Consider the following 24,252-nt stretch of genomic DNA (forward strand, 5'->3'; position numbering starts at 1 on the left):
AAACTTAAAAAAAAAATCAGAAATTATGCTCTGAAAGAAAAATTTACAGCTATTTGTCATGTCTTTTGATTCACGCTTCTACAAAGACAATTACCGTTTCATCGGGCGAGTGTTCATCTTTTGCTTGTTATAGAGAAGTCTGTTTGCAGTGCAGGTTACTGCTATAGAGGGATCAAGACACAGTGGTTCAGCTGTAGCTAGGATCAGTTGGCTCTCAAGTAATAGTTTGTCTTCCTGAAATGTGTTAAGAGCTTATGTCAATACCAAATTCAAGATTTTCAAATATGTAATAATACATATCACTTAATCTAGAAATATTCCCTGGAATTCTGCTAAGGGCTACAGTAAAATATAATATTTTAAGTTCCAATGTGAGTGTGTAAACATTAGAAACTTAACAGCATAAAGAAATTGCTAACAGAAATTCAATATAGGCATACCATGTTCCTGTGTGCTTCACAGATACAGTGCTTTACAAATGAAAGGTTTTTGGCAACCCTGTGTTGAGCAAGTCTGAATGCTACTTTTTCAACAGCATGTGGTCACTTTGTGTCACTATGTACATTTGGTAGTTTTTCAATATCTCAAGCTTTAGAAATTATTGTCTATTATGGTGATCAGTGATTAGTGATCTTTGATGTTACTACTTCAATTATGGAACACCGTGAAGTACACCCATATAAAGCAGTAAACTTAGTCGATAAATGATGTATGTGTTCTGATAGCTCCACTGATTGGCAGTGCCCTCTGCCCCATCATTCTCCTTCTGCTCAGGCCTCCCTATTCCCTGAGACACAATACTGAAATTAAGATAGCTAATACCCCTACAATTGGCTCTAGGTGTTCAAGTGGAAGAAATAGTTACACACCTTTCATTTTAAATCCTAAGCCAGAAATGATTAAGCTTAGTAAGGAAGGCCTGTAAAATTTGATACAGGCCGAAAATTAGGCCTCTTGTGAAAGTTAGCCAAGTGAAGGAAACTTAAAAGTGCTACTCCAATAAACACACAAATGGTAAGAAAGCAAAACAGCCTTATTGCGGTTAATGGAGAAAGTTTTGGTGGTCTGGTTAAAAAAAAAAAAAACAAAAAAAACTAGTCACAAGATTCCCTTAAGCCAAAACCTAATCCAGAGCAAAACTTTCTCTTCAATTCTGTGAAAGCTGAGAGAGGTGAGAAAGCTGCAGAATAAAAGTCTGAAGCTAGCAGAAGTTGGTTTATGAGGATTAAAAGGAGAAGCCATTTCCATAACATAAAAGTGCAAAGTGAAGAAGAGTGCTGATGTAGAGACTGCAACAAGTTATCCAGAAGATCTAGCCAAGATACTTGATGGAGATAGCTGCCTTAAACAAATGGCTTTCAATGTAGACAATACAGCTTTATATTAGAAACATCTGAAATCTAGAACTTTCATACCTGGGGAAAAATCAATGACTAGTTTCAAAGCTTCAAAGGACAGGCTGACTCTCTTGTTAGGGGCTAATGCAGTTGGTGACTTTTAAGTTGAATTCAACGTTCACACTGACCATTCTGAAAATTCTAGAATCCTTAAGAATTACTACTCTACCTGTGCTCTATAGATGGAACAACAAAGTATGGATGACAGCACACTGACTTGTTTACGGTATAGTCTACTGAATATTTTAAGGCCACTGTGAAGACTTCCTGCTCATAAAAAGATTCCTTTCAAAATATTACTACTCACTACCAACGACCTAGTTACCTAAGAGCTCTGATGGAGATGTTAAAATCATGGAGATTAATGTTGTTTGCATGCCTGCTAACACAAAACCCATTCTGTATCCTGAGTCAAAGTGTAATTTCAACTTTCAAGTCTTATAATTTTAAAAGAACATTTCGTAAGTCTATAGCTGCCATAGTGATTCCTCTGATAAATCTGGACAAAGCAAATTAAATACTTTCTGGAAAGGATTCACCTTTCTAGACGCCATTAAGAACATGTGTGATTTATGAGCGGAGGTCAAAATAGAAACAATAAGAATTTGGAAGAAGTTGACTCCAACCCTCATGGATGACTTTTAGGGGTTCAAGACTACAGTAGTGAAAGTCACTGCAGATGTGGTAGAAACAGTAAGAGAACTAGAATGAAAAGTGGAGCCTAAAGATGTGACTGGATAGGTGAAATCTCATGATAAAACTTGAACAGATGAGGAGCTTCTTCTTACTGATGACAAAAAAAGTGGTTTCTTGAGATGGAAGTTACTCCTGATGAAGATGCTGCGAACACTGTTAAAATGACAACAAAATATTTGAAATCTTATATGAACTTAGTTGACGAAGCAGTGACAAGGTTTGAGAGGACTGACTCAAATTCTGAAAGAAGTTCTGCTGTGGGTAAATGCTATCAAACTGTACTGGATGCCGCAGAGAAATTTTTCATGAAAGGAAGAGTCAACCGATGTGGCAACCTTCACTTCTGTCTTATTTTAAGAAACTGCCACAGCCTTCCCAGTCTTCAGCAGCCACCACTCTGGTCCATCAGCGTCATCTACAAGGAGACAAGATTCTCCCCCACCAAAAAAATTATGACTTGCTGAAGGCTCACATGATTGTTAGCATTTTTTGGCAATAAAGTATTTTTAGTTAGAGTATGTACATTTTTTTTTTTTAGACATAATGCTGTCGTACACTTAACAGACTATAGTACAACCGACTCTGGAACATGGGTTTGAACGGCACAGGTCCACTTATACCTGAATCTTTTTCAATAAGTTACATTGAGTGTGCCTGCCTCACTTGCCTTCCCTTCTACCTCTTCCACCTGAGACAGCAAGATCGACCCCTCCTCTACCTCCTCTTCTTCCTCAGCCTACTCAATGTGAAGATGAGGAGGATGAAAACCTTTATGATGATCCATTTAAAGGACAGTAAATGTTTTTTCTTCCTTATGATTTTTTAGTAACATTTTCTTTTCTCTAGTCATCTTTATTGTAGGAATACAGGATATATTACATAAAACATACAAAATGTGTGTTAACTGACCGCTTATGTTAATGGCAAGGCTTCCAGACAATAGTAGACTACCAGTAGTTAAGTATTAGGGAAGTTAAAAGTTATATTTGAATTTTTTGACTACGCTGGGGGTTGGCATCGCTAACTCTTGTGTTGCTCAAGGTTCAACCGTATAGTGTAAACATAACTTTTATATGCACTGGGACACTATGAAATTCATGTGACTTGCCATATTAGCTATACTGCAGTGTCCTGGAATCGAACCCACAATATCTCTGAAGTATGCCTGTAATTTGCACAAGATACAAAATGGTAAAATTTGAAGACTATTCATTAATTCAATAAATGACTTACTGAGTACTTACTATGTGTTAGGCACTGTTCTAGGAGTTAGGGATAAAGTAATGAGCAAAATAAACACAATCTTCTGCTTGCTCAAAACGTACAGGGTCATGACGGATTATAGCACTTTCAGCAACTGCAAGTAATAGTCCCATTTTATACTCAACTTAACTACATAACAAGAATAAAAATGGCCATACTAATATTGTGCAAACTCTATATACCCAATTCCAAAGTACATACAGGCTGTTTACTGGTATTACATAACTTACTTGAGTCCTATTATTTTGTTTAACCTCTAAAATATTTTAATAGCTTTAAAGTTTTTAAAGTCAAGTGAGTTCAATTGATAATGCTGAGTAAGAATCTTTGCAAAAAAAGAAAAAAGTGCTTCTTCCAATAGTTTCAATCAACTTTTAATTATGAAAAATGTCAAACATACACATGAATATAAGTGTAATGACATCTATATACCAACACCCAATTTTATTTCTGGGTGTCCATACAACTTTTGGTTTGGTCAGTAATTTAAATATGTCTCAGGTGTTATGCTTTCACGTGGGAATACTTTAGTATGCACTGATAACTGACAATGAACTTTAATATCCAGTCCATACTTAAATATATCCCACTGTCCACAACAGCATATTTTCAGTTGGTTTGTTCAAAGTTGAACTCGAACAAGGATCATCCCACATTGTATTTGGTTTTTGCATCTTCTTAAGCATCTTTTTTTTTCTGTAATGATCACTGCTCCCATTTTTTTTCTTTTCTCATGCAGCTGATTTGTTGAAATTGACCAACTGCTTTCTCATATCATCAAATGGGATCTGACTGGCTGCTTCCTTATTATGTCACTTAGTTTATTTTATTCCCCGAATTCCCTATTAACTGCTAGTAAGATTTAGAGACTTAGTTTAATCCAGCCTTGATTTTTTTGTATGCAGGAATTCTTTGTTGGTACTATTATATACTGTCTCTCGCATCACACTAGGAGGTACACAACGACTGACTGTCCCACTTTCAGATCAATGGGTTTAATCAGATCTCTGCATTATAAAATTTCCCATGAACCTATCATCTAACGGCTTTTACATCCAAGAATGACTGCTATCTAGATTCATTGCTTCATCAAAACTTTCATATTGATATTTTTTATGTCCATCATTTCTTTTGGACCTATTAGTTGGAAATTTTCTAAATTTTCTCAGTTACTGCTCACTGCCTAAAATAAAGTTCACACAGGAATGGCAGAATAAATACTACATTCTCTCCTTTATCAATCCTCAGACTTAAGAAACTGATCACCTAGAAAACTCTGAAGGTAACCAATGATTTTGTCTTCAAATATTCTTTTAATAGCTTTTACCCTTTTTTGTAGATGAAAAATTAGCCCAAACTAAAACACAATACTTCACAGTTACTGATAAACTGAATCTCATTTGATAATCACATTTCACAGAAAAGATAATTTCCATTACTAACATTTTCTCTGATTTAGTAATTAGTCCCCTTTACAATAACAGAAATAACTTGAATACTTTTGTGAGTGGGTATATCTCATGAAAATGAGTATTATGAAAAAACTTAGCATGGATTTAAAAATTTATTTTGCACCAATATAAACTTGTAATCCCTTGTTATAACATGTCTGAACAAGATCTAGTTTGAGGCACTAAGAAGGAAAAGACATCAGTTTGAAAAGAGCCCCTATTAGAGCTACACAAATGCTCCTAATATTTAAGCAAGAACAAACATTAAATTTATGGTTAAGTTTGAGTGGAAGAAAGAACGGTAAAATCATTGATGTTTTATGAAAAGTTTATAGGGATAATTCCCCACAGAAATCAGCAGTTACAAATGGGTAAACTCATTTTAAAAAGAGACAAGATGATGTTGAAGAATGAAGGCTGCAACAGCAAATAATTCACATCAATTTGCAAAAAAAAAGAAATTCATCTTGTTCGTACCCTAATGGAAGAGGACGAATGATTAACAATACCACAGACATCTCAGTTGGTAAAGTTGAAAAAACTTTCCACTCAATGGGTGCCAAAACTACTGCATCCAGATCAGCCACAGATAAAAGCAGAGCTTTCAATGGAAATTTTAAACAAGTGGGACCAAGATACTGAAGAATTTATTTGAAGAATTTTAACAGGAGATGAAACACAGATTGACCAATATGATCCTGAAGACAAAGCACATCAGAGCAATGGCTACCAAGAGGTAAAAGAGGCCAGACAAAGCAAAAATGGACTAGTCAAGAGCAAAGTTCAAAGCAATAATTTTTGGGGATGCTTAAGATATTAATATTATGCTGGTTGACTTTCTGGATGGAGGAACAAAGAACAATAAAATCTGCTTATTTTAGGAGTGTTTTGGGAAGTTAACCAAAGCTTTAGCAGAAAAATGCCTGGGAGACTTCACCAGAGTCCCCCTCCACCAGGACAATGCTTTCCCTCATTCCTCAAATCAAGCAAGTGCAATTTTGTGAGTTTTGATGGGAAATCATTAGGCATTAACCTTCCAGTCCCAATGTGGCTTCTTCTGACTTCTTTTTGCTTCTTCATCTTAAAAAAATCCTTAAAGAGCACCCATTTTTCTTCAGTTAATAACGTAAAAAGACTGCATTAATATGGTTAAATTCCCAGGACCTTTAGTTCTTCAGGGATGTACTAAATGGCTGGTATCATTACTTAAAAAAGAGTCCTGAACTTGATGGAACTTATGTTGAAAAACAAAGTTTATATTTTTATCTTTTAATTCAATTTTTCCCACAAACTTCTTGAAGTCCTCTCTTATATCAGTGAGCCAGAACTGGAGAGTTAGCTGGCTATTCTCCTAGTTCCAGGGCAACCAGTATAAATAGCAAAGAAGACAGCCTATCTATTCTATCCTGAATGACAAAAAATTAATATCTACTTATAGCCATGGTAAAAACAAAACATTTTTTGTTTGAGATAACATAAAGAACTGAGTTTCACACTGAACATATAAGTTAACATAGTTCCAAGCAACTTGAGAGAAAGAGACCCTTAACTTCTAAAGTCCGTAAAGGATCCCAGTTTTTCACAAAAACACGTCAAAATTTGACATGTGAATAAAAACATGAACAGAAAATTGCTTTTGCTTAACTTAGAAAGTTATGTTTCATCCTGTATTTTGTCTGCTTGGGATTAAAAAACAAAACAACTAACCTGGGTCCATTTATGGTTATCACTTGTTATTGAATGTACATCACAGATTAAAGTCTAGAAGAAATGAAATTTAAAAACTTATTAAGCTATGCACAAACATATGAAGACATTTAGTAAATAAAACTCCAACTAAAATCTAAAAAACTACTTAAACATTCCTTACCTGCATCGTTGGACGTAAAAGAATGTGCCTACTTTGGTAACCAGGAGATTTCATATTACTGGACTGCCTGTAGTCACGTATTTCTGCGATGACACATCCGCAATGAAAAATATTAACCTGTTTTAGGTAAAAATACTTAAGTAAATGTCATTTTTCAAAAGCCTAAATTAGTGGGTTTTTATCACACATTTCATATTCTTTACACACATGCAATTGATCATGCACATACTCTTCAACAGATTTCCTTGGTAAATTTAACACTGTATAAACCTTTTAAGAATTATATTTGTCACTATAACTTGAAGCAATTTGAAACTAGCCTAGTTATAGACTGGCTTTGGAATCTACAAAGTCAACAGATTCATTTGTGACATTTACATATTATTAAGGTTATGGGCCTTGGAATTGCTATTCTTCTTAAGCTCACTGGCTCAGGTATACTTTGCTAACTCTGTTGCTGTTACAAATTGCCAGTCAACCCCTATCAGAGCTCTAATTTCTAGATATAACGTCTATATTTGCTCTGCTTAAATTTTCAGAAATAAAACTTAACCTTTATTAATAAGAGGAGCAAAACTAACTATAAAATTCAAATGAAAAGTATTGTTTCCTGGTCCTTTCTTTACCCAAATATAAGAACACTTATCAATGAAATCTTTTTAATTATGACTTGACGTAGTCATTTATAGTACCATGTTTTTCAGCCATTCAGACCTTTTAGTGGGTACTGTCACCTCCATGATATTAGCCATTTTTATCCTCATTCTTTTTAATGAATATTTACTAAGCAACTACAATGTGCACTATGTGCTAGGCAACTATCTAAGAAACTTCGAAGATACATGGATGAGACAACACTTGCTCTCAGTGTGAGAAGACAGGCAACAAACATGTGAACAAACCAATAAAATTTTAGATAGTGATGGATGCTATAAAGGAAATGAAATAAGGAGGGGCTAATTTAGATTGTAAGCTCAGATAAAAACCCCTCTGAGAGAGTGATGTTTCTGCTGAGATCTGAGTCACAAGAACGGTAGATCATTCCAGACAGAAGGAACAGCAGATTAAAAGGTCTTTCTGTAGGCATAAGCTTGGAATGTTTTAGTATGGAAGAAAGGCAGGCTTTGTTGGAGTGTCACGAGTCAGGATGAGAATTAGGAGATGAAGACAAACAGGAAAGCAGGGGTTTTGTCCTGTAAGAGAGCATTGGAGAACTTCAAGCAGAGATATCTGCATTTTGTTTATCGTTCTTTCTTTTTGTTTTGTAAACTTAATCTGGCTGTCCAGGAATAACTGACTTGTGGGATTTTGGAACAAAAGCAGGGGGTATGGCAAAATAACCATGGCAGGTCATGACCATGTTTTAAAAAGAGAGCTGACATTTGCTGATGAACTAAATGTAAAAGGTGAGGGTAGGGTCACCCATTAGACTGAAGAGACTGATGGTGAAACTGGTTTGGGAGGTAAAACAAAAAGTTCCATTTTTATCTTGTTAGATTGGGGAATGTATTATCTATCCAAGTAAATAAACATGTAAGTTAGGTACTTTGGCAAAATGACCATGGTGAGGCACATGAGCAAGGAATTTAAGTAACATTTAAAAAACTCATGAAACTGGTTGAGATCATTCAAGTAAAGGGTCTTACTAAAGAATAAGCTGGGCATGGTGGTGTGTATTTATAATCCCAGCTACTCAGGAGGCTGAAGCGGGAGAACTGCTGGAGCCTAGGAGCTTGAGATCAGCCTGGGCATCCTAACGAGACCTTGTATCAAATATACATACACATAAAAGTGTGACTAAAGAAGAATAAAGAACCCCAAAATGTGCATATATTTATGTATATAGCAGAGATGACAACAAAGAAGATTGAAGGATTAGAGAAGGAAGTTGAAAGCCAGGAATGTGATGTCGCAGATCAAAAGAAGGGCGTTTCAAGGTGAAAAGCAGTTATTTGCACTTAACGGTGCCAAGAGACCAGTTAAGGTGAGAACAGAAAAGTGACCACGTGATTTGGTGCAATGAGGATCACTGGTAACTTTGACAAGAGCAGCCTCTGTAGAATGTCATAATGCCAAACGAGGTAAGTGGAGGAAAAAAATTGAATATGAAAAAAAGGAGATGATTATGGACAATTCTTTGAGCAGTTTTGCTGTCAAGAGGAAGAGAATTATAGAGCAGTAGCTAGAGAAACACACGTGGTCATGAGATGATTTTTTTCCTTTATGTTGAGAGATGCAACCTGAAATCCAAAATGTTCTAATAAACACTTAAGAGTATCACGGTGGTGCTCAAAAATTCTGATTTAAAAGCATTTTGAAGTTTCAGATTCGAGATGCTCAACCTGTAGTAGTTTGCTTGCATTCTGTATTTAGTAGAGAAAGAAAGATAGAATAGAGGGAGGTTATAATTGCAAGTTCTGGAGAAGGAAGGAGAGGATCCAGAAATCAAGTGGAGGGAAAAGATGCCTTAGGAACATGGCATATTTCAATCATCTTAACAGGAAGGCAGGCAGGAAGTGTGGAGAGCTGTAGGGATGCTAGTTAACTGGTGCTAGAAGAAAACAGGAGTTTTGTGACAGTTTCTTTTCCCTCAGTGAAGTACAAAGTATGGCACGGTTAAGTCAAGGCAATAAGAAGGAATGAGTACAGGTTCAGAGAGTGCTTACCTAGGCTGGCTATGATGAGACATACAGATGTAAAGGCCAGTTTCTGGCCAAGTGAAAAACTTCATAAATATTCAAAGTTGTTTTTTTCATAATTTCTTGATTGTAACTATAGGGAAATTTCCAATTGATGAGCTAACTGTCATAGTAATTTTAAAAGAACGAAGTCTAGAACTAAGTACAGCATAAAGGTTAAATATCCCACAATAAATCAATTTCCATATAGCTAAATAATGTCTCATTTCATTTTCTGAACACTGTTGGGAACACTGGTAAAGATCAAATATCACCTATCACAAGATACTATATACTTGTAAATATCTGTATATCTACATATAAGTGTGACACACACACACACACACACAAATATTATATACATATGACAAACATAAGGACATTTTAAAGAGAAAAATTTTGTACCTGAGATTTTTCTAGGAGATCAACCAAAATAGGAGGTAATTCTTCTGCATCCAAGTATTCAAGCAATTCCCCTTCCTCATAAGGCAGTCGGATGGTCTCAGAATCTTAATTTTAAAACATAAAGTTTGAAAATGATCAGACTCACTGAAAAGTTTAGTTGTCTAAGTTAAATGACTTTTCATAAAAAATGTAATAAAACCAAAAGGTTCTACCCTAATGTCCTTCTTTATTTAAATCTTACAAATAAATCACATTACATTATTGCTAAAAGACTTGTTAACTGTATAAAATTTTATATCATAAAGAAAAAAAATCTAACACATTATGGAAAAACATCTGATATAACATCATAATCCAGCTGAGTACAATGGCTCATGCCTGCAATCCCAGCACTTTGGGAGGTAAAGGTGAGAGGATTGCCTGAACCCAGGCATTCGAGACCAGCCTGGGCAACTTGGCAAGACTTCATCTTTACCACAAAAACAAACAAACAAACAAACAAAAAAACACAATCTAAATCACAGCCAGAATCAAAATAATCAGAATCTGATAAAATTCCAACATCAAAGTAAATGAAGTTCATTGAGAAACGATTAATCAGGAAATCAAAGTGATAATTTGGCACTTCATTTGAAAAATGGCTGCTTTTAGAACAAAATTCTCTTGGTGTTACTTTAATTATCAACACAAGAAAAAAATCTGAAACAGGTGAGTTCCTTGTAGAACTCATATCATCAAATTTTTAGATGCCTTTTTAGTAAAATCTAAGCATATTTATATTTTAAAATTATTTTCATATTCACATTAATAGAAATACATCTAATATACAAAAATTAATCAAAAGGCAGTAAGTCCACTTAATTTTCAAGATTTCAGACTCACAAGTATATCCAAAATGCAGAAGAAAAACATACTTTAAAACATACTTTAAAACATCTTATACTAATGGATACTGGAGACTCAGAAGGGAGAAGGAGGGGAGGGGAGGAAAGACAAAAAAAAATCACCTATCAGGTACAATGTGCATAGATGAGGGTGGAGGGTACACTTAAAGCCCAGAAGAAAAACTATTTGCATTCCCTAAAGCTATTGAAATAAAAATGAAAAAACATCTTATACTATATTAAAACATAAACAGCAACAAAATGAAAGAAAATTTAACAATCATTTAAAAGTTATGCATTTTATAATTTAACCTCAAAACACATATCAGAACACTTTTCAAATGCATATTCAGGAAGGATAACTATTACAGATAGAAATTTCTAAACGGAATCAAAATCTGCTTTTATCACTAAGTCATCGCAGATCTGAAGGGCATATAGGTAAATAACTTTTTAAAAAACAGCACATTCTGCCTGGCAGAGGTAATTTGTGGCAGCTGCGCTCTGGAGGGTCTTACCTGATCCATTTTTTCCCCTGAGCATCAGAGAATATCCCTCATTTCCTGGGTATAGATTGACCACTAAGCATGACAAAGTCTCTTGCATAACAAGTTTCTCTAACAAGTTCACATTTCTTCTTAATTTCTGCTTTAAAAAGAGGCAGAGCTCATGAAAATAATTCAGTATAACCTTAACAAATAACTTAATAAAATCAGACCTGAAGTAATCTTTTAGTGTTCCTTTCACATTATGTTCCAGAATATATGGGAAGGTTCACAAAACTATAGCCACTATGTATGAGACAGTTATGTAAACTTAATTTTGATTTACGACTATGTTTTATGCACATTAATTTATATAAAAAAATTGGCAATCTATAAAATAAAAATATGTATTTAAATAAAATACAAGCCAGGCACAGTGGCTCACACCTGTGATTGTAGCACTTTGAGAGGTGGAGGTAAGAGAATTGTCTGAGTTCAGGAGTTCAAGATCAGCCTGAGCAATATGATGAGACCTCATCTCTACAATAAATCAAAAATTAGTTGGGTGTGGTAGCACATGCCTGTGGTTTCAGCTACTTGGCAGGCTGAGGAGGAAGGATCACTTGTGCCCAGCAGATCGAGGCTGTAGTGGCAGGCAGCATGCCAATGCACTCTAGCCTGAGCAATAGAGTGAGACTCCAATTCAAGAAAATAAATAAAATATTTTAAAATGTAAATATATAAAATACAGATGGATATAATCAGTTTCTATTAAGTGTAAGTCTAAATGAAGAATTTGGAGCATTCTTTTTGGTTGTACAGTAACAAGTGCACAATTCTTATTTATAGCCTAAATAAGACACAAGCTCAACAGTTCTGAAATGTTGAACCTAAAAACATCTAATAGTTGGCCAGCCTTGGTGGCTCAGCCCATAATCCCAGCATTTTGGGAGGCTGAGGCGAGTGGATTGCCTGAGCCTGTGGGTCGAGATCAGCCCAGGCAACTTGGCGAGACCTTGTCCCTACAATAAATTTAAAAATTAGCCAGATGTAGTAATGCGCTCCTGTAGTTCTGACTACTTAGAAGGCTGAGGCGGAAGAAGCCGGGGTCCAGCAGGTTGAGGCTAGGGTGGCTGTGAGTGTGCTACGGCACTCCAGACTGGGCAACAGAGTAAGACTCCAACTCAAAATATATATATATATATATAATTGTTAAGAGGAAGTAAATAATTGGATAATTTTCTCTAAATTCAATTAAAATTCAATTCTAAATTTAACAGCACCTCAGAAGGCACTTTGTTTTAAAAAACCCACCAGGAAATATAATGGATATATATATAGCAAAATCCATGATTTTAAAAATTCATGATTTAAAATAAAACCCATTTATAGATATAACAAATTCTTTCATCAACTCTTAGAAAAGATATGTCAAAAGAACATTTATTTTTACAGGATCTCAATAAACACATAGGTTTTCAGTATCTCATATATATTAAATATAGTATGTTAATATATACTAACATACACATACAGCCATATATAGAAATTATAAATTCTTGATCTATCACCACAGAATCAAAACACTAAGCAATCTGAAAATGAAAAAAATGCCTAACAACTTTTAACCACTTTAATATTAAAAAAAAAACTAGTAAGGAGAGACCAAAAATTTTAGTCTTTGCAGTGCAGGAAAAAATTCTCATAATTTGACTTAAGACAGAATTAGGCAAATTCTGACAGTACATATACCTCTTCAAGAGAATTAACTGGCTACCACTCAGTTGATCCCAGTTACACTAGAGGTTGGAAAATTTTTCTTGAAAGGCCAGACAATACTTTAGGCTTGTGTGCCATGTAGTCTGTGTTGCAAATACTAAACTTGCCTTTATACCTCAAAAGCAGCCCTAGATGATACATAAACCAACAGGTGTGTTGGGTTCCAATAAAAATTCATTTACAAAAACAAGCAGTAGAACAGATTTGGCTGGTGGACAGTGCCTTGGCTAACCCCAATTTTGAATCTGCAAGTATGTATATCTCCTTAATTCTTTTACTGAGGCAAGGAATATGTACATTATATTGACTGTGGTTAATGGTTTCACAAGGTGTATACATCTGATATTCACATGTCAAAACTTAAATATACATTTAAACATGTACAACTTATTGTATGTCAAGTGCATCTACCTCAATAAAACTTATAAATAAATCTTTCAGTATGTTTTCCATAAGTCTAACAATCACTTTTCCTAATGTAAAGATTTTAAAGGTTAGACACACTTCTGGAATTCCACTATTTTCTGCCTATTGGTAAAATAGTATACATTTTTAAATTAAAGATAGACAACAGAAGCTCATAGACCTTTAAGGCACTTTCAAACCTGAGGATTCAAAAAATATCAAGAGTCAAGGCACAGAGGTGCATGCCTATAATGCAGCTACTTGGGAGCCTGAGGCAGGAGGATCACCTGAGGCCAGGAGTTCAAGACCAGCCTGGGCAACACAGCGAGACCTTTGTCTTAAAAAAAAAAAAAAAGGGGGTATCAAGAAACCAATTTCCATTACATTTCTACTGCCCATAACTTTATGTTAAATAAAAATGAATTAAGTTAAACTGGCCATGAACTCACTTTATAACAAAGTTTACCTTTTATTAACTTCCTACATATCCTATAACAGTTTTGACTTTCCAGTGGAAATCACTTGAAGGAAACAGTGTCCTTTTCTCCTGTCTTAAGTGTACAAATCACTTCTTAGGGGAAAAAAGAAGTAAAAGATAATATATACCATGGCTTTGCTTATGACCTCTAAGTGAGATATTCTGTTACTCAGTAAACACTGCTACTCTACGCCTACCTCATCAGGTGATCTCTGCCTGGTACTAGACTAGCCAGGATTCTGGGTCAGCTGAATAAGGGACTAGAGTCTGGTTAAAAAAAATGTTAGATCACTAACAAAAAAATAATTAATTAAATGCTTCAAATGTAACTCTTCCAAATTTCTCTCTTTGTCTACATTTCAAATGCCACAATACCATAAAAAATTTATAATTACCTTAACTTCAGGCTCTTTTTCACATTCTTCAATATACAAGTCATACAGTTTTTGAAATACAGATTTTCTAAAAAAAAAAAATTTAATAAAAGACAACATACTAGTGTTATTACAGTAATCATGAATCAAATGTTATTTTAATTTTTTCTCTTAATTTTTACAGACTTTCCCCCAATTCTCCAAACATTGTGGTGGAGTTAGATATTATCATTAACATCACACCTTAGAAATTCTTAATATACACAAAGAACCTAACACATTTCTAGCTTTGTGCCTTGTACAAATGCAATAAACAGTGGCTATCATGAGAGTTCAATGGATCTAAGATGTTACTGATAAAATAAGTATTCATACCTTCCACTTGATAGGTATTTCCTTTTAGGAGGTCTCTGTCGGGCACTTTCAATGACATACTAAAAAAGAAAAGTTTGTGAAAACAGCTTGCTTTTTGCTTTCATATATGGACAACTGTATTGAGTATATCTCAATCATATGTAAGGTTAAAAAAAGCTATTCAGTCACTTAAGTCCCTGATTTATGTCAAATTATATCTTGTAGGAAAAATGGCAACTTCCAAATATATGTAACAAACAAGTGAAATTTAATCTGCACTAAAACTTAGCACAGTATTTAACTGTCCTAAACAAAATTATACAGTTTCACAACTGTGATTTCATAGGTCAGAAATATTTTCAATACATTTTATGGTTGTTCAGAAGATGCTTAATGTATGAAAAATCATATATCTAATTGTAAGGATTCTATATTTTGTTTTAGCTATTTTATCCTTTGAGTAATCAGAAAACCTGTCAAAACAGGAAAACATAATTTTAGAAATTCTATGTTCTTGTTCATAGAATTTTATTCTATAGCAATATTATCTAAAGATTCCAAGTAACAGGTGATGTAAATATTACCTGGCATTTTTACATATTTACAGCAAAAATTATTTCTATACTTGTCCTAAAGTTATATTAATGTACTCCTTTGAAAATTACATACAAAAATCTTTTAAAAGTGAGTTTTTGTCAATTAAAGACAACACTATTTCAATACGTAACTTAGTCACGCCTCACCTCTGCACGATCCAAAGCTAGTTCTAAAGCTTGTTGCTGTAAAAAGTAAATAGTGTATTTGGTAATATTAGTTACTTTCACCAAACAATAATTAAATACACATTTAACATTTCTAATTATTTAAATGTTTCATTTCTAAAACAGGTCTAATGTATTTTCCTTTATTTTTCTCCTCCACCCCACTATATGAACCACATAAGTAACAAAGAAAAAATATGGCAGTCTGGCTCACCTGGTTATGGCAACAAACTAAATAAGAAATGCTAAAATGGTGTCTTTGGTCAGTGATTGTGAGGCTGACATACGAGAGAGCTGAATATGGTGGCTACCATCACTTTATAAACTTTAATTTATAAGAGCACCATTCAAGAAAATATATTGGTCATAAAGTATGTAATCAAAGTGAAACAAAGACTACTCTCCTAATCTGCTAGAAAACTTAAAAACTGAGAGTAGGGTAGTAGCGGTACCTTACAGCAGCTTAGAAAATCTTAAAACGCTAAAGCAAAGAAACTACAATGAACATCTTTAGCTCAGAAGGAATGCACTTAGAAGGAATGCAATAAATGATGGCTACCATTACCATGTTCCAATGAATTTAAGATGTCATTGCAAGCATGCAACATTTTCAGTAACATTTAAAAAAGCTGTCTCAGCAACATGGCAAGACATCGTCGCTACAACAAATCAAAAAATCTGCCGGGCGTGGTGGCATATGCCTGTGGTTCCGGCTACTTTGAAGGCTGAAGCGAAGATCACCTGAGCCCAGCAGGTTGAGGTTACAGTGGCTGTAAGCATGCCACTGCACTCCAGCCTGGGAAACAGACTGAGACTCCATCTCAAAAAAAAAAGAGAAAAAAGACAACAAAAAGGCTGTCAATTATAATTGTAAGATGTCATTAACTATAGACTCATCATCAATTCATTAATATTAAAATTAAAAAAGCATCTTAGAATTGGTGAAATAGAGTATTATTACTACATGTTAAGGTTTGAGATCTAGTAACAGATCCCTATTCTTCATCTACTTCTAAGAGACCCTTCTTTTAAGGCAAAGAGGGAGAAATAAGAGAAGGTACGATATATCCTCCTCGTTTGTAAGGGTTTCTTTTCTAATGACACATATGAATAAAAAGTACAGGTTATAAACAAAGTTAAATGGCTATAACACTAGTGATTTCTCTTTCTAGTTTTTTGTTTTGTATACAATGTAGAGTTACAGTATTTTTCATTCAGTGACATTTTAAATTTTCATTCATGAGGACCTAAATTCTTCTATTTTATTTTGAAGATTCCAGTAATTTAACCTACCAAGCTGCATATGGTAAAAACTCCTAGCACCTGCCAAAACCCTAGGAGGGTAGAGAGAATAACAAATATTGCCACCTTTTGGAAATCACAGGAAGTTTTAAATGAACCCTGCCACTCTAGGTCTAAGGATGGAAAATTTGTATGATTACACAAACAGTTGGCTTTTAAGACTGCAATAATAACAACCCACATTATCAAATATCTAAATATAATAAGTGAAGAAAGTAAAATTTGCTATCATTTCAAAAGGTTCAGTTATAATAAGTCTATATCAATTCACTTTATTAACAAAATCTTGGCTGAGCAGAGTGGCTCATGACTGTAATCCACTGCTTTGGGAGGCAAAGGTGGGAGGACTACCTGAGGCCAGGAGTTTGAGACAAGCCCAGGCAAGCAAGACCATGTCTCTACAAAAAAAAAAAAAAATCTTACAAGGAACAGAATCCCAGTGAAACTGGTTCCCAGGATTCAAGATAAGATTCCAGAATATAACCTATTTTCCAGGATGAAAATAACACTAGATGCATACTCTTGACAAACACATAGGTTCTTTTAAATTTTGGTCATTAAACTTTAAAGTAATTTTATACTCAAAAAGTATAATAAACACAATGAAATATATCTCTAGAACAATTTTAAATAGTCAGTCATCTCAAGTAAATATTTCATCTTCTGTAATGTAAACTTCAAAAGGTCTTGTAAGGTGTATCTGCATATGTAAACACAAGCATCATTCATTCACTACCTCCTTTACATACTTAAGAAGGAAATAATTAGATAATAGAGATGCAAAATATAGAGTGAGATCAGAACCTCACTGTGACAGTTCCACTTTTCTCTAATAGGACAGGGGTTAATAAGAAATGAAAGAAGACAAATATTTTTTGAGGTTTGTACTGCAGAACAGGGGTTAACTGAATGAATGAATAAAGACATAATGATCAATGTTCATTTATTCTCTGTCCTTCTTTAAAACATTAGAACATATTTTCTCCTTCTAGTCTTTAATTTTTTAATGGAAAAGGTGACTATTTAGTGACTAAGTCAGTAAACAGAAATGTACCATTAAAAGACTGGCACTTGCTCGATTCAGCAGCACATAAATAAAAATTGGAACTAAAATAGGATACAGAGAAGATTAGCATGGCCCCTGCATAAGGATGACATGCAAATCTGTGAAGCATTCCACAACATAAATAATAAATAAGTAAATATAAGAAGGTTGGCACTGATGCTGCTTAAAATGTCACATGCAATGAGCAAGTTACATTTGCTTTTAAATTTAAAAAAATCTAAATAAAGGGGATCTTTAAAAAATGAGAAACTGCTGCTCCCCAAAGCTATTTGTAGTTATACTTATCCTCCTTGACAATGATTTAGAATATGATAAACAAAAGTAAATATTTTTAATACTTCATAAATGTAAGGACAGATAGATGGATTATCTATGTAACTTGGATACAATCATAACATCAATTTGAGAGGCTACATATTTTATAGTGAAGATTTTACATATGACTGCTAAACAACTTTCCAGTTAGGATAATTTGCACAGCTTACAAGAGTATTTCTGAATAACAATATAAATATCTTTATGAAGATGAGGGAAAAGAACATTCTAAAACACAAATCTGAACTTACTGAGCTGGAGCTTACCATTGTGGCACAAAATATGGGTCCAAAAAGAAGAGAAAACTTATGTGTGTTGAAGTAGGGTGAAAACCATGTCTTGAATATCGATCTTAAAGTACTGTAAAAGTAAAAACAATAAACCCCAATATTAACATAAGGCTATTAAGAGAAAGAAATGAGATTACATATTTAATAATTAACAAGGAAAATTACTTGAGGCACACTGTTTAATAATGTGTAACAATAAAATTCATGTATCACAACCTAGCCACTCTAACTAGGTAGGGCAAAACATGCTTGCAAGTTAAAATCATTACTCACTTTCTCCAAAAATATTCAGCATCCCTGGAGAGAAAAGAATAAATGTTTTTGAATCTTTTCTCTACCACCACTGTTGCTGTTCTCATTGTTCCTCTGAATTATTCCAACAGCCTGCCCACTGGCCTTGATCACATAAGTTCACTTTATAAATCATAGATTTCATCACGCCTGCAGATACAAAATCCTCTAATGATACTCCCCCAAATGACCCAGGCTACATTTTCCAGATGCAGCTTCTATCCCTCTAGTCCCTCCCCTCCTCAAGCAAACTAGACACTCCTGAAGAAAGCCCTCTTTCCTGTAACACAAGAGTTCTCATCTGTGAAGCTTTAAACAGTGGGGTGCCCTTGACCAACCTCCGAGAGATTCTGATTAAGTGTCCTGGAGTGGGTCACAGGGATAAGCATTTTGGGGGCTTCTCCAGGTGAAGCAAAGGTGCTGCCAGGGTTGAAGCCCACTCTGCCTAGCACAGAGAAGGTGCATAATGTTTACTCTGAGAGTAACGATACATAAAGCTTATTATTTATCTAACTCCATGTAACCACCACTTGTCTGTCTACACAGCTGAACCAAAACACCCAGGCATAACAGTTTGTTTTGTTTTTGGTGAGCCCCAAAACTTAGGTTTTTGTCAGTACAAGTTAAAAAAAAAAACTGAAAGAAAAAAATATTTTAAAACCAGGCAAAGCTCCGAATATATCACAGACACAAGTTCTAATAATAATCATTTTTAAAAAATGAATAAGATATTAATCCTATCCTTGAAGAGCTCATAGGAAGTTAAAGTTAAATTTAGGTTAAAGTGAAAAATTTCTGACTACTGGATTTAAAGGTGAAGATATACTAATTACAAGCAAAATGTGATGATTTAAGGATTCTTGTCACTAAACTGGGGAAGGAGTTTAGTAACATTAACTTACTTAGGTTTTTCAGGCAAAAACTACTAACTTCATAAATATATCTCTTTCAAAGCAAACATTATGACTCTATGCAAAAGATATTAAACCCTGTGAGAAAACCACTGGAATCACATTATCATCATCGTCATCTCCATTTTACATAAGACGTTCAGAACAAGTGACATTCCCAAGACCACTTACCTAGACTGGTATTCAGAATTCTCTCCATTTCTAATCCTAGGTTCTTTGTAATAATTCAGCCTTTAGACCACTCAAACCAGCGCCCGTTTTTAGGTTTTTTTTTTAAGCAAAGCATTTATTTATTTATTTACTTATTTTATTTTAATTTATTTTTTTGAGTCGGAGTCTCACTCTGTCGCCCAGACTGGAGTGCAGTGGCCGCTCCCGGCCACCGCAGCCTCGACCTGCTGGGCTCCGGCGATCCTTCCACCTCAGCCTTCCAAGTAGCCGGAACTACAGGCATGCGCTACCACGCCCGGCTGATTTTTTGATTTATTGTAGAATGAGGTCTCGCTGCCCAGGCGGGTCTCGAACCCGCGGGCTCAGGCAATCCACTCACCTCAGCCTCCCAAAGGCGGGGATTACAGGCTGAGCCACCGAGCCCGGCAAAGCAAAGTATTTAAATTAAGAATCCGATTCTGCTCAGAGACTCATAGAATTCTTTTGTCCTTAATTTTGATCTAACTTTATGTCATGGTGATCAATCATACACTGTCCTCAATCTAGGCAATCACTTTATATTTTGAGTCCTATTAGGGACCTGGACGTATTATACCCAGAAAAACGCTGCTCCCCCTTCCAACCCCCACAACTATGCGGCGGCTACTGGCTACTGGTGGCTTCCAGAGGCAGCTATTCCCCAAGTTCATTTCTGAACGCCCGGTAGACATGGTGAGGAACAGCAATTAATTCATTTCTAATCGCCGCCACCAATTCCACTGACTTCCCTGATCGACCTGAGTCTTCCAACAGTGCGAGCTTCTGTAACAACTAAGGACTTACCTGTAAAACGCCGCCGACCCCAAAGCGGAGCTGCCAGCCTTTATTCAATATGGACACCAAGAAAAACCGCCTCCAGAGAAGCGCTACGCAAAATCCTTGCGAACTTCTGGAAACACCTGTATGTGGAACCCAAAAGTCAAACTAAAATTAAAAGTCTGGTTTAGCAGCACCGCGAAATGCAACGGAAGTGTCCGCCGCGGGGAGAGCTGGCTCGGCCCGCACCTAGGCCCGCCGGGGCTGTGGGGACACAGTCTTCCTCCGGCGACTCCAGGAAGCGACCTGCTCACCTCTGACCTCTGCCAGACCTCGCGCGCCAAACCCGCCGGCTTATCAGCCGCGGGAGCGTACCACTCACCTGCAGTCGCCCACCTGAGTCGGCTGCCGCAGCCCAGGGCCCCGAGACCCGGCCGCCGGATCGGCCGCAAAGCCCACCAGCCGACAGCCTGTTCCGGCGTCCGCACTTCCGACTGGCGGGCAGGGCCGGGGGGGCGGGGCGGAGACCGGAAGGGGTGGAGCCGGTAGGGCGGGGCCGCAGCTGGGCGATTCTGGCGCCGGGGGCGGGGCGAGTTGTGCTGTGCGAAGCCTCTGGGAGGTTCCGGTGGGATGCTAGGTCTGGCCTGCTAGCGTCTACTCAGGTCCAGCGTTCACATCCACGCAATGGGCAGAGGGCTGTAGGTGTTATTTGGGGGAAAGGCGACCCTGTTTAATTTCTAGAGTGAAAGAAACTTGGAACTAGCTTTCTTTTTGCCCAGCCCATCCACTTGGAAACAGAGCGACACCATTGCCTACCTTGACTACTCCCATCCTTGCAACCTTCTATAGCCTATGAAATTATAGTGGGTTTAACTTTTTAAAAAAATCATCCTCGGCCGGGCGCGGTGGCTCACGCCTATAAGCGCAGCACTTTGGGGGGCTGAGGCGAGAGGATTGCCTGGACCCACGGATTCAGAAATACGGTTTCTGAATTTTTAGAACCCGTCCTCTGGGATGATTTTTTTTTTTTTTTTTGAGTTGGCGTCTCACTATGTCTCCCAGGCTGGAGTGCAGTGGCACGCTCCCGGCCATCGCAGCCTCGACCTGCTGGGCTCAGGCGATTCTTTCACCTCAGCCTTCCAAGTAGCTGGAACTACAGGCGCGTGCCACCACACCCAGCTAATTTTTTTATTTATCGTAGAGATGAGGTCTCACCAAGTTGCCCAGGCTGGTCTCGAACCCGCGGACTCAGGCAGTCCTCTTGCCTTGGCCTCCCAAAGTGCTGGGATTACAGGCTTGAGCCAACGCACCAGGCCTCTGAGTTCTATTTCTAACCCCCTAGGTCTGACCTCTGTTGTCCTTTAAAGTATCACTCCCATGGTTTCATTCTGGTCTGCTGTATTCTCACCTGAATGACCAAAGTTCCCTGCTACCTGTGCTTCCTGCCTTCTATCTCATTTAGTGTCTCCCACTCTCAATCTTGCTCATCAGCCGCGGGAGCGTTGCTTAAAAGAAGTCTTTTTTCCCTCATAACTTAAAAAAATTGGACAAATGATACATGAAATAATTAAAAAATCAAACAGTGCAAAAATGCATAGCAATAAAAAAGTGAGTCTATCATTGTAATAACAGCTCACTGCAGCCTTGGACTCCTGGAATTACAAGTGTGAGCCAATGCCCCTGGCCTAAAAGTGGTCTTTGCAGGTAGTTTGGATCCTTAACTCAGAGCCTTCTGAAGATTATTGCCCATGCTGGTCTTGAACTCCAGGCCTCAAGCTGTCCTCCCATCACGGCTTCCCAAAGTGCTGGGATTTACAGGCGTGAGCCACAGAACCCAGCCTGTCATTCAGTTTTAATAAATTTGTACAAACCATAAAAAATCCCCACAAATCTAAAAGGAACTAAATTTCCATCAAAAAGTGACTTGAATAAATCATGGAAGGGCAGCATAGTGATGCAATCTGTGGCTGTGAAAAGGAGTGAGGAATCTCTCTCTGACATATGCAGTATTGTGATGTGAAAAAAGCCCCACACCTGTACTAAGCCCTGGTTCATCTTAGTGGGAAAGTAGACTGCAACCTGGGCATTAGTAGTGTTCATAGCTACCAAATTAGTCATAGTTTCTAGGAATTTCAGCAGACAGAGCTAGGAGACAAACGTAAATATAAGTATAAATAAAAATATAGGCCAGGTGTGGTGGCTCACGCCTGTAATTTCAGCAATTTGGGAGACTGAGGTGGGAGAATTTCTTGAGTCCAGGAGTTCGAGACCAGCCTGAGCAACATAGTGAGACCTTGTCTCTAAAAAAAAAAAAAAAAAAGCCTGCGTGAAAAAAAAAATTAGCCTGGGTGGTGGTGTGATATGCACCTGTAGTCTCAGTTACTTGAGAGGCTGAGGTGGAAGGATCACCTGATCCCAGGAGGTCAAGGCTGTAGTGAAACATGACTGTACGTACTCACTCCACCCTGGGCAACAGAATGAAACCCCGAATTTAAAATTTTTTAAAAAACCTTAAAAAATAGGAATATATGATAACACACATTATATATCATAATATAAATCATGAACTCCTATAGACAGTTCAAATAAAATTCAGTATTATAGGGTTTTTATTAAACCTCTTGATCTTACATCTATATGGCCTTTTTTCCCACACACTGAAAATGCTGGTCTCCAACTGCGTCAACATAATGATGCATTGTCTTACCCCATGTAACATTTACAAATCTCAGAATAACATCAAGACTACCACTAAAAATATATCACTGAAACATTGAACACATTTTTCGAAGACTATTTTTGTCCTTAGAGTATAACCACTAGAGATGCAAATAAAAGTTACATGCTTCTTAAGCCATTTAAACTAATTTCTTTCTAATTGGTTATGTCAAACATGATACAGAGATATCTTTATTTTTGCTTTTGTTTTTAGGAATTGTGCTGCTTGTAATTTATTTTTCTAAGGTATGTGAAATAATTGTATGGTTGCAATTCAAATCTACAAAACAAGGTTAAACTCAGTGAAATCCAGCTTCTATTTTTGTTTCCTCATTCGATCTTTTCGTCCTCTATAGTAGCCATCTTATTTTAGTTTTCTGGTTTATTCTATATTATTTAATGTAATATGCAATACAATATAGATAAATATATAGATGAATATCTATATTCCCTGTTACTAATACTAATTAAAAATTGGTAAATAAAGGGATGAAATTAATCTTGTATCCTGTTTTTTGTTTTTTGTTTTTTGGTTTCTTTTGAGTAGGAGTCTCACTCTGTCGCCTAGGCTGGAGTGCAGTGGCATGCTCATGGTCACCACAGCCTTGACCTGCTGGGGCTCAGATGATCCTTCTGTCTCAGCCTTTCAAGTAGCTGGAATCACAGGTGCGTGCCACCACCTCCAGTTAATTTTTTAATTTATTGTAGAGACGAAGTCTTGCCATGTTGCCCAGCCTGGTCTTGAACCCCTGGACTCAGGCAATCCTCTCACCTCTCCCTCCCAAAGTGCTGGAATTACAAGCGTGCGCCACTGCACCCGGCTATATCCTGTTCTTTGAACTGTGTTGTACCTCAAGGGATTCAGTTAATTGAGTAGTAATTGTTACTTCCCCCGTCTTTATTTTATTTTAAGTATGTGGAGTACAAGTCAGGATTAGGGTAATTGGTCTATGTATAGGTCAGTGTTGAAGTTCATGAATGGAAGGCAATTGTACTCTTTTTTTTTCTATTTTTGCGTAAATTTGAAATTTTTTATAATAAACATTTACTATAGTTCCATCTCAGAGGTCTTACTTCTTTTCCCCAGGGACCTCTGTTAACGCCATGTTTATT

The 24,252-nt window shown here is 36.5% G+C and overlaps 1 protein-coding gene across 6 annotated transcripts in view; it reads right to left on the reverse strand.

Annotated features, from left to right (window-relative positions):
• Positions 1–20,879, reverse strand: part of SUPT20H (SPT20 homolog, SAGA complex component) — a 45,983-nt gene extending 25,104 nt beyond the window's left edge. For 2 of the 6 annotated variants that reach the window (XM_008048907.2, XM_021707970.1), the window contains exons 1-11: positions 20,804–20,879; positions 20,449–20,564; positions 18,230–18,323; positions 15,263–15,298; positions 14,541–14,599; positions 14,187–14,253; positions 11,163–11,289; positions 9,761–9,864; positions 6,678–6,794; positions 6,515–6,568; positions 95–234 (exon numbers count right to left, since the gene is read on the reverse strand). In XM_008048907.2, the coding sequence (XP_008047098.1) occupies positions 95–234; positions 6,515–6,568; positions 6,678–6,794; positions 9,761–9,864; positions 11,163–11,289; positions 14,187–14,253; positions 14,541–14,599; positions 15,263–15,298; positions 18,230–18,232 (707 nt within the window). In that variant the 5' untranslated portion in view covers positions 18,233–18,323; positions 20,449–20,564; positions 20,804–20,879. Of the gene's footprint in view, positions 1–94; positions 235–6,514; positions 6,569–6,677; positions 6,795–9,760; positions 9,865–11,162; positions 11,293–14,186; positions 14,254–14,540; positions 14,600–15,262; positions 15,299–18,229; positions 18,328–20,448; positions 20,565–20,803 lie in introns of those variants that run through there. The other 4 variants (XM_021707967.1, XM_021707968.1, XM_021707966.1 and 1 more) reach the window with 3 other exon arrangements.
• Positions 20,880–24,252: the final 3,373 nt, after the last annotated feature.

The sequence above is a fragment of the Carlito syrichta genome, unplaced genomic scaffold, assembly GCF_000164805.1.
Source record: "Carlito syrichta isolate Samal-C Ts95f unplaced genomic scaffold, Tarsius_syrichta-2.0.1 Scaffold128155, whole genome shotgun sequence".
NCBI lineage: Eukaryota > Metazoa > Chordata > Mammalia > Primates > Tarsiidae > Carlito > Carlito syrichta.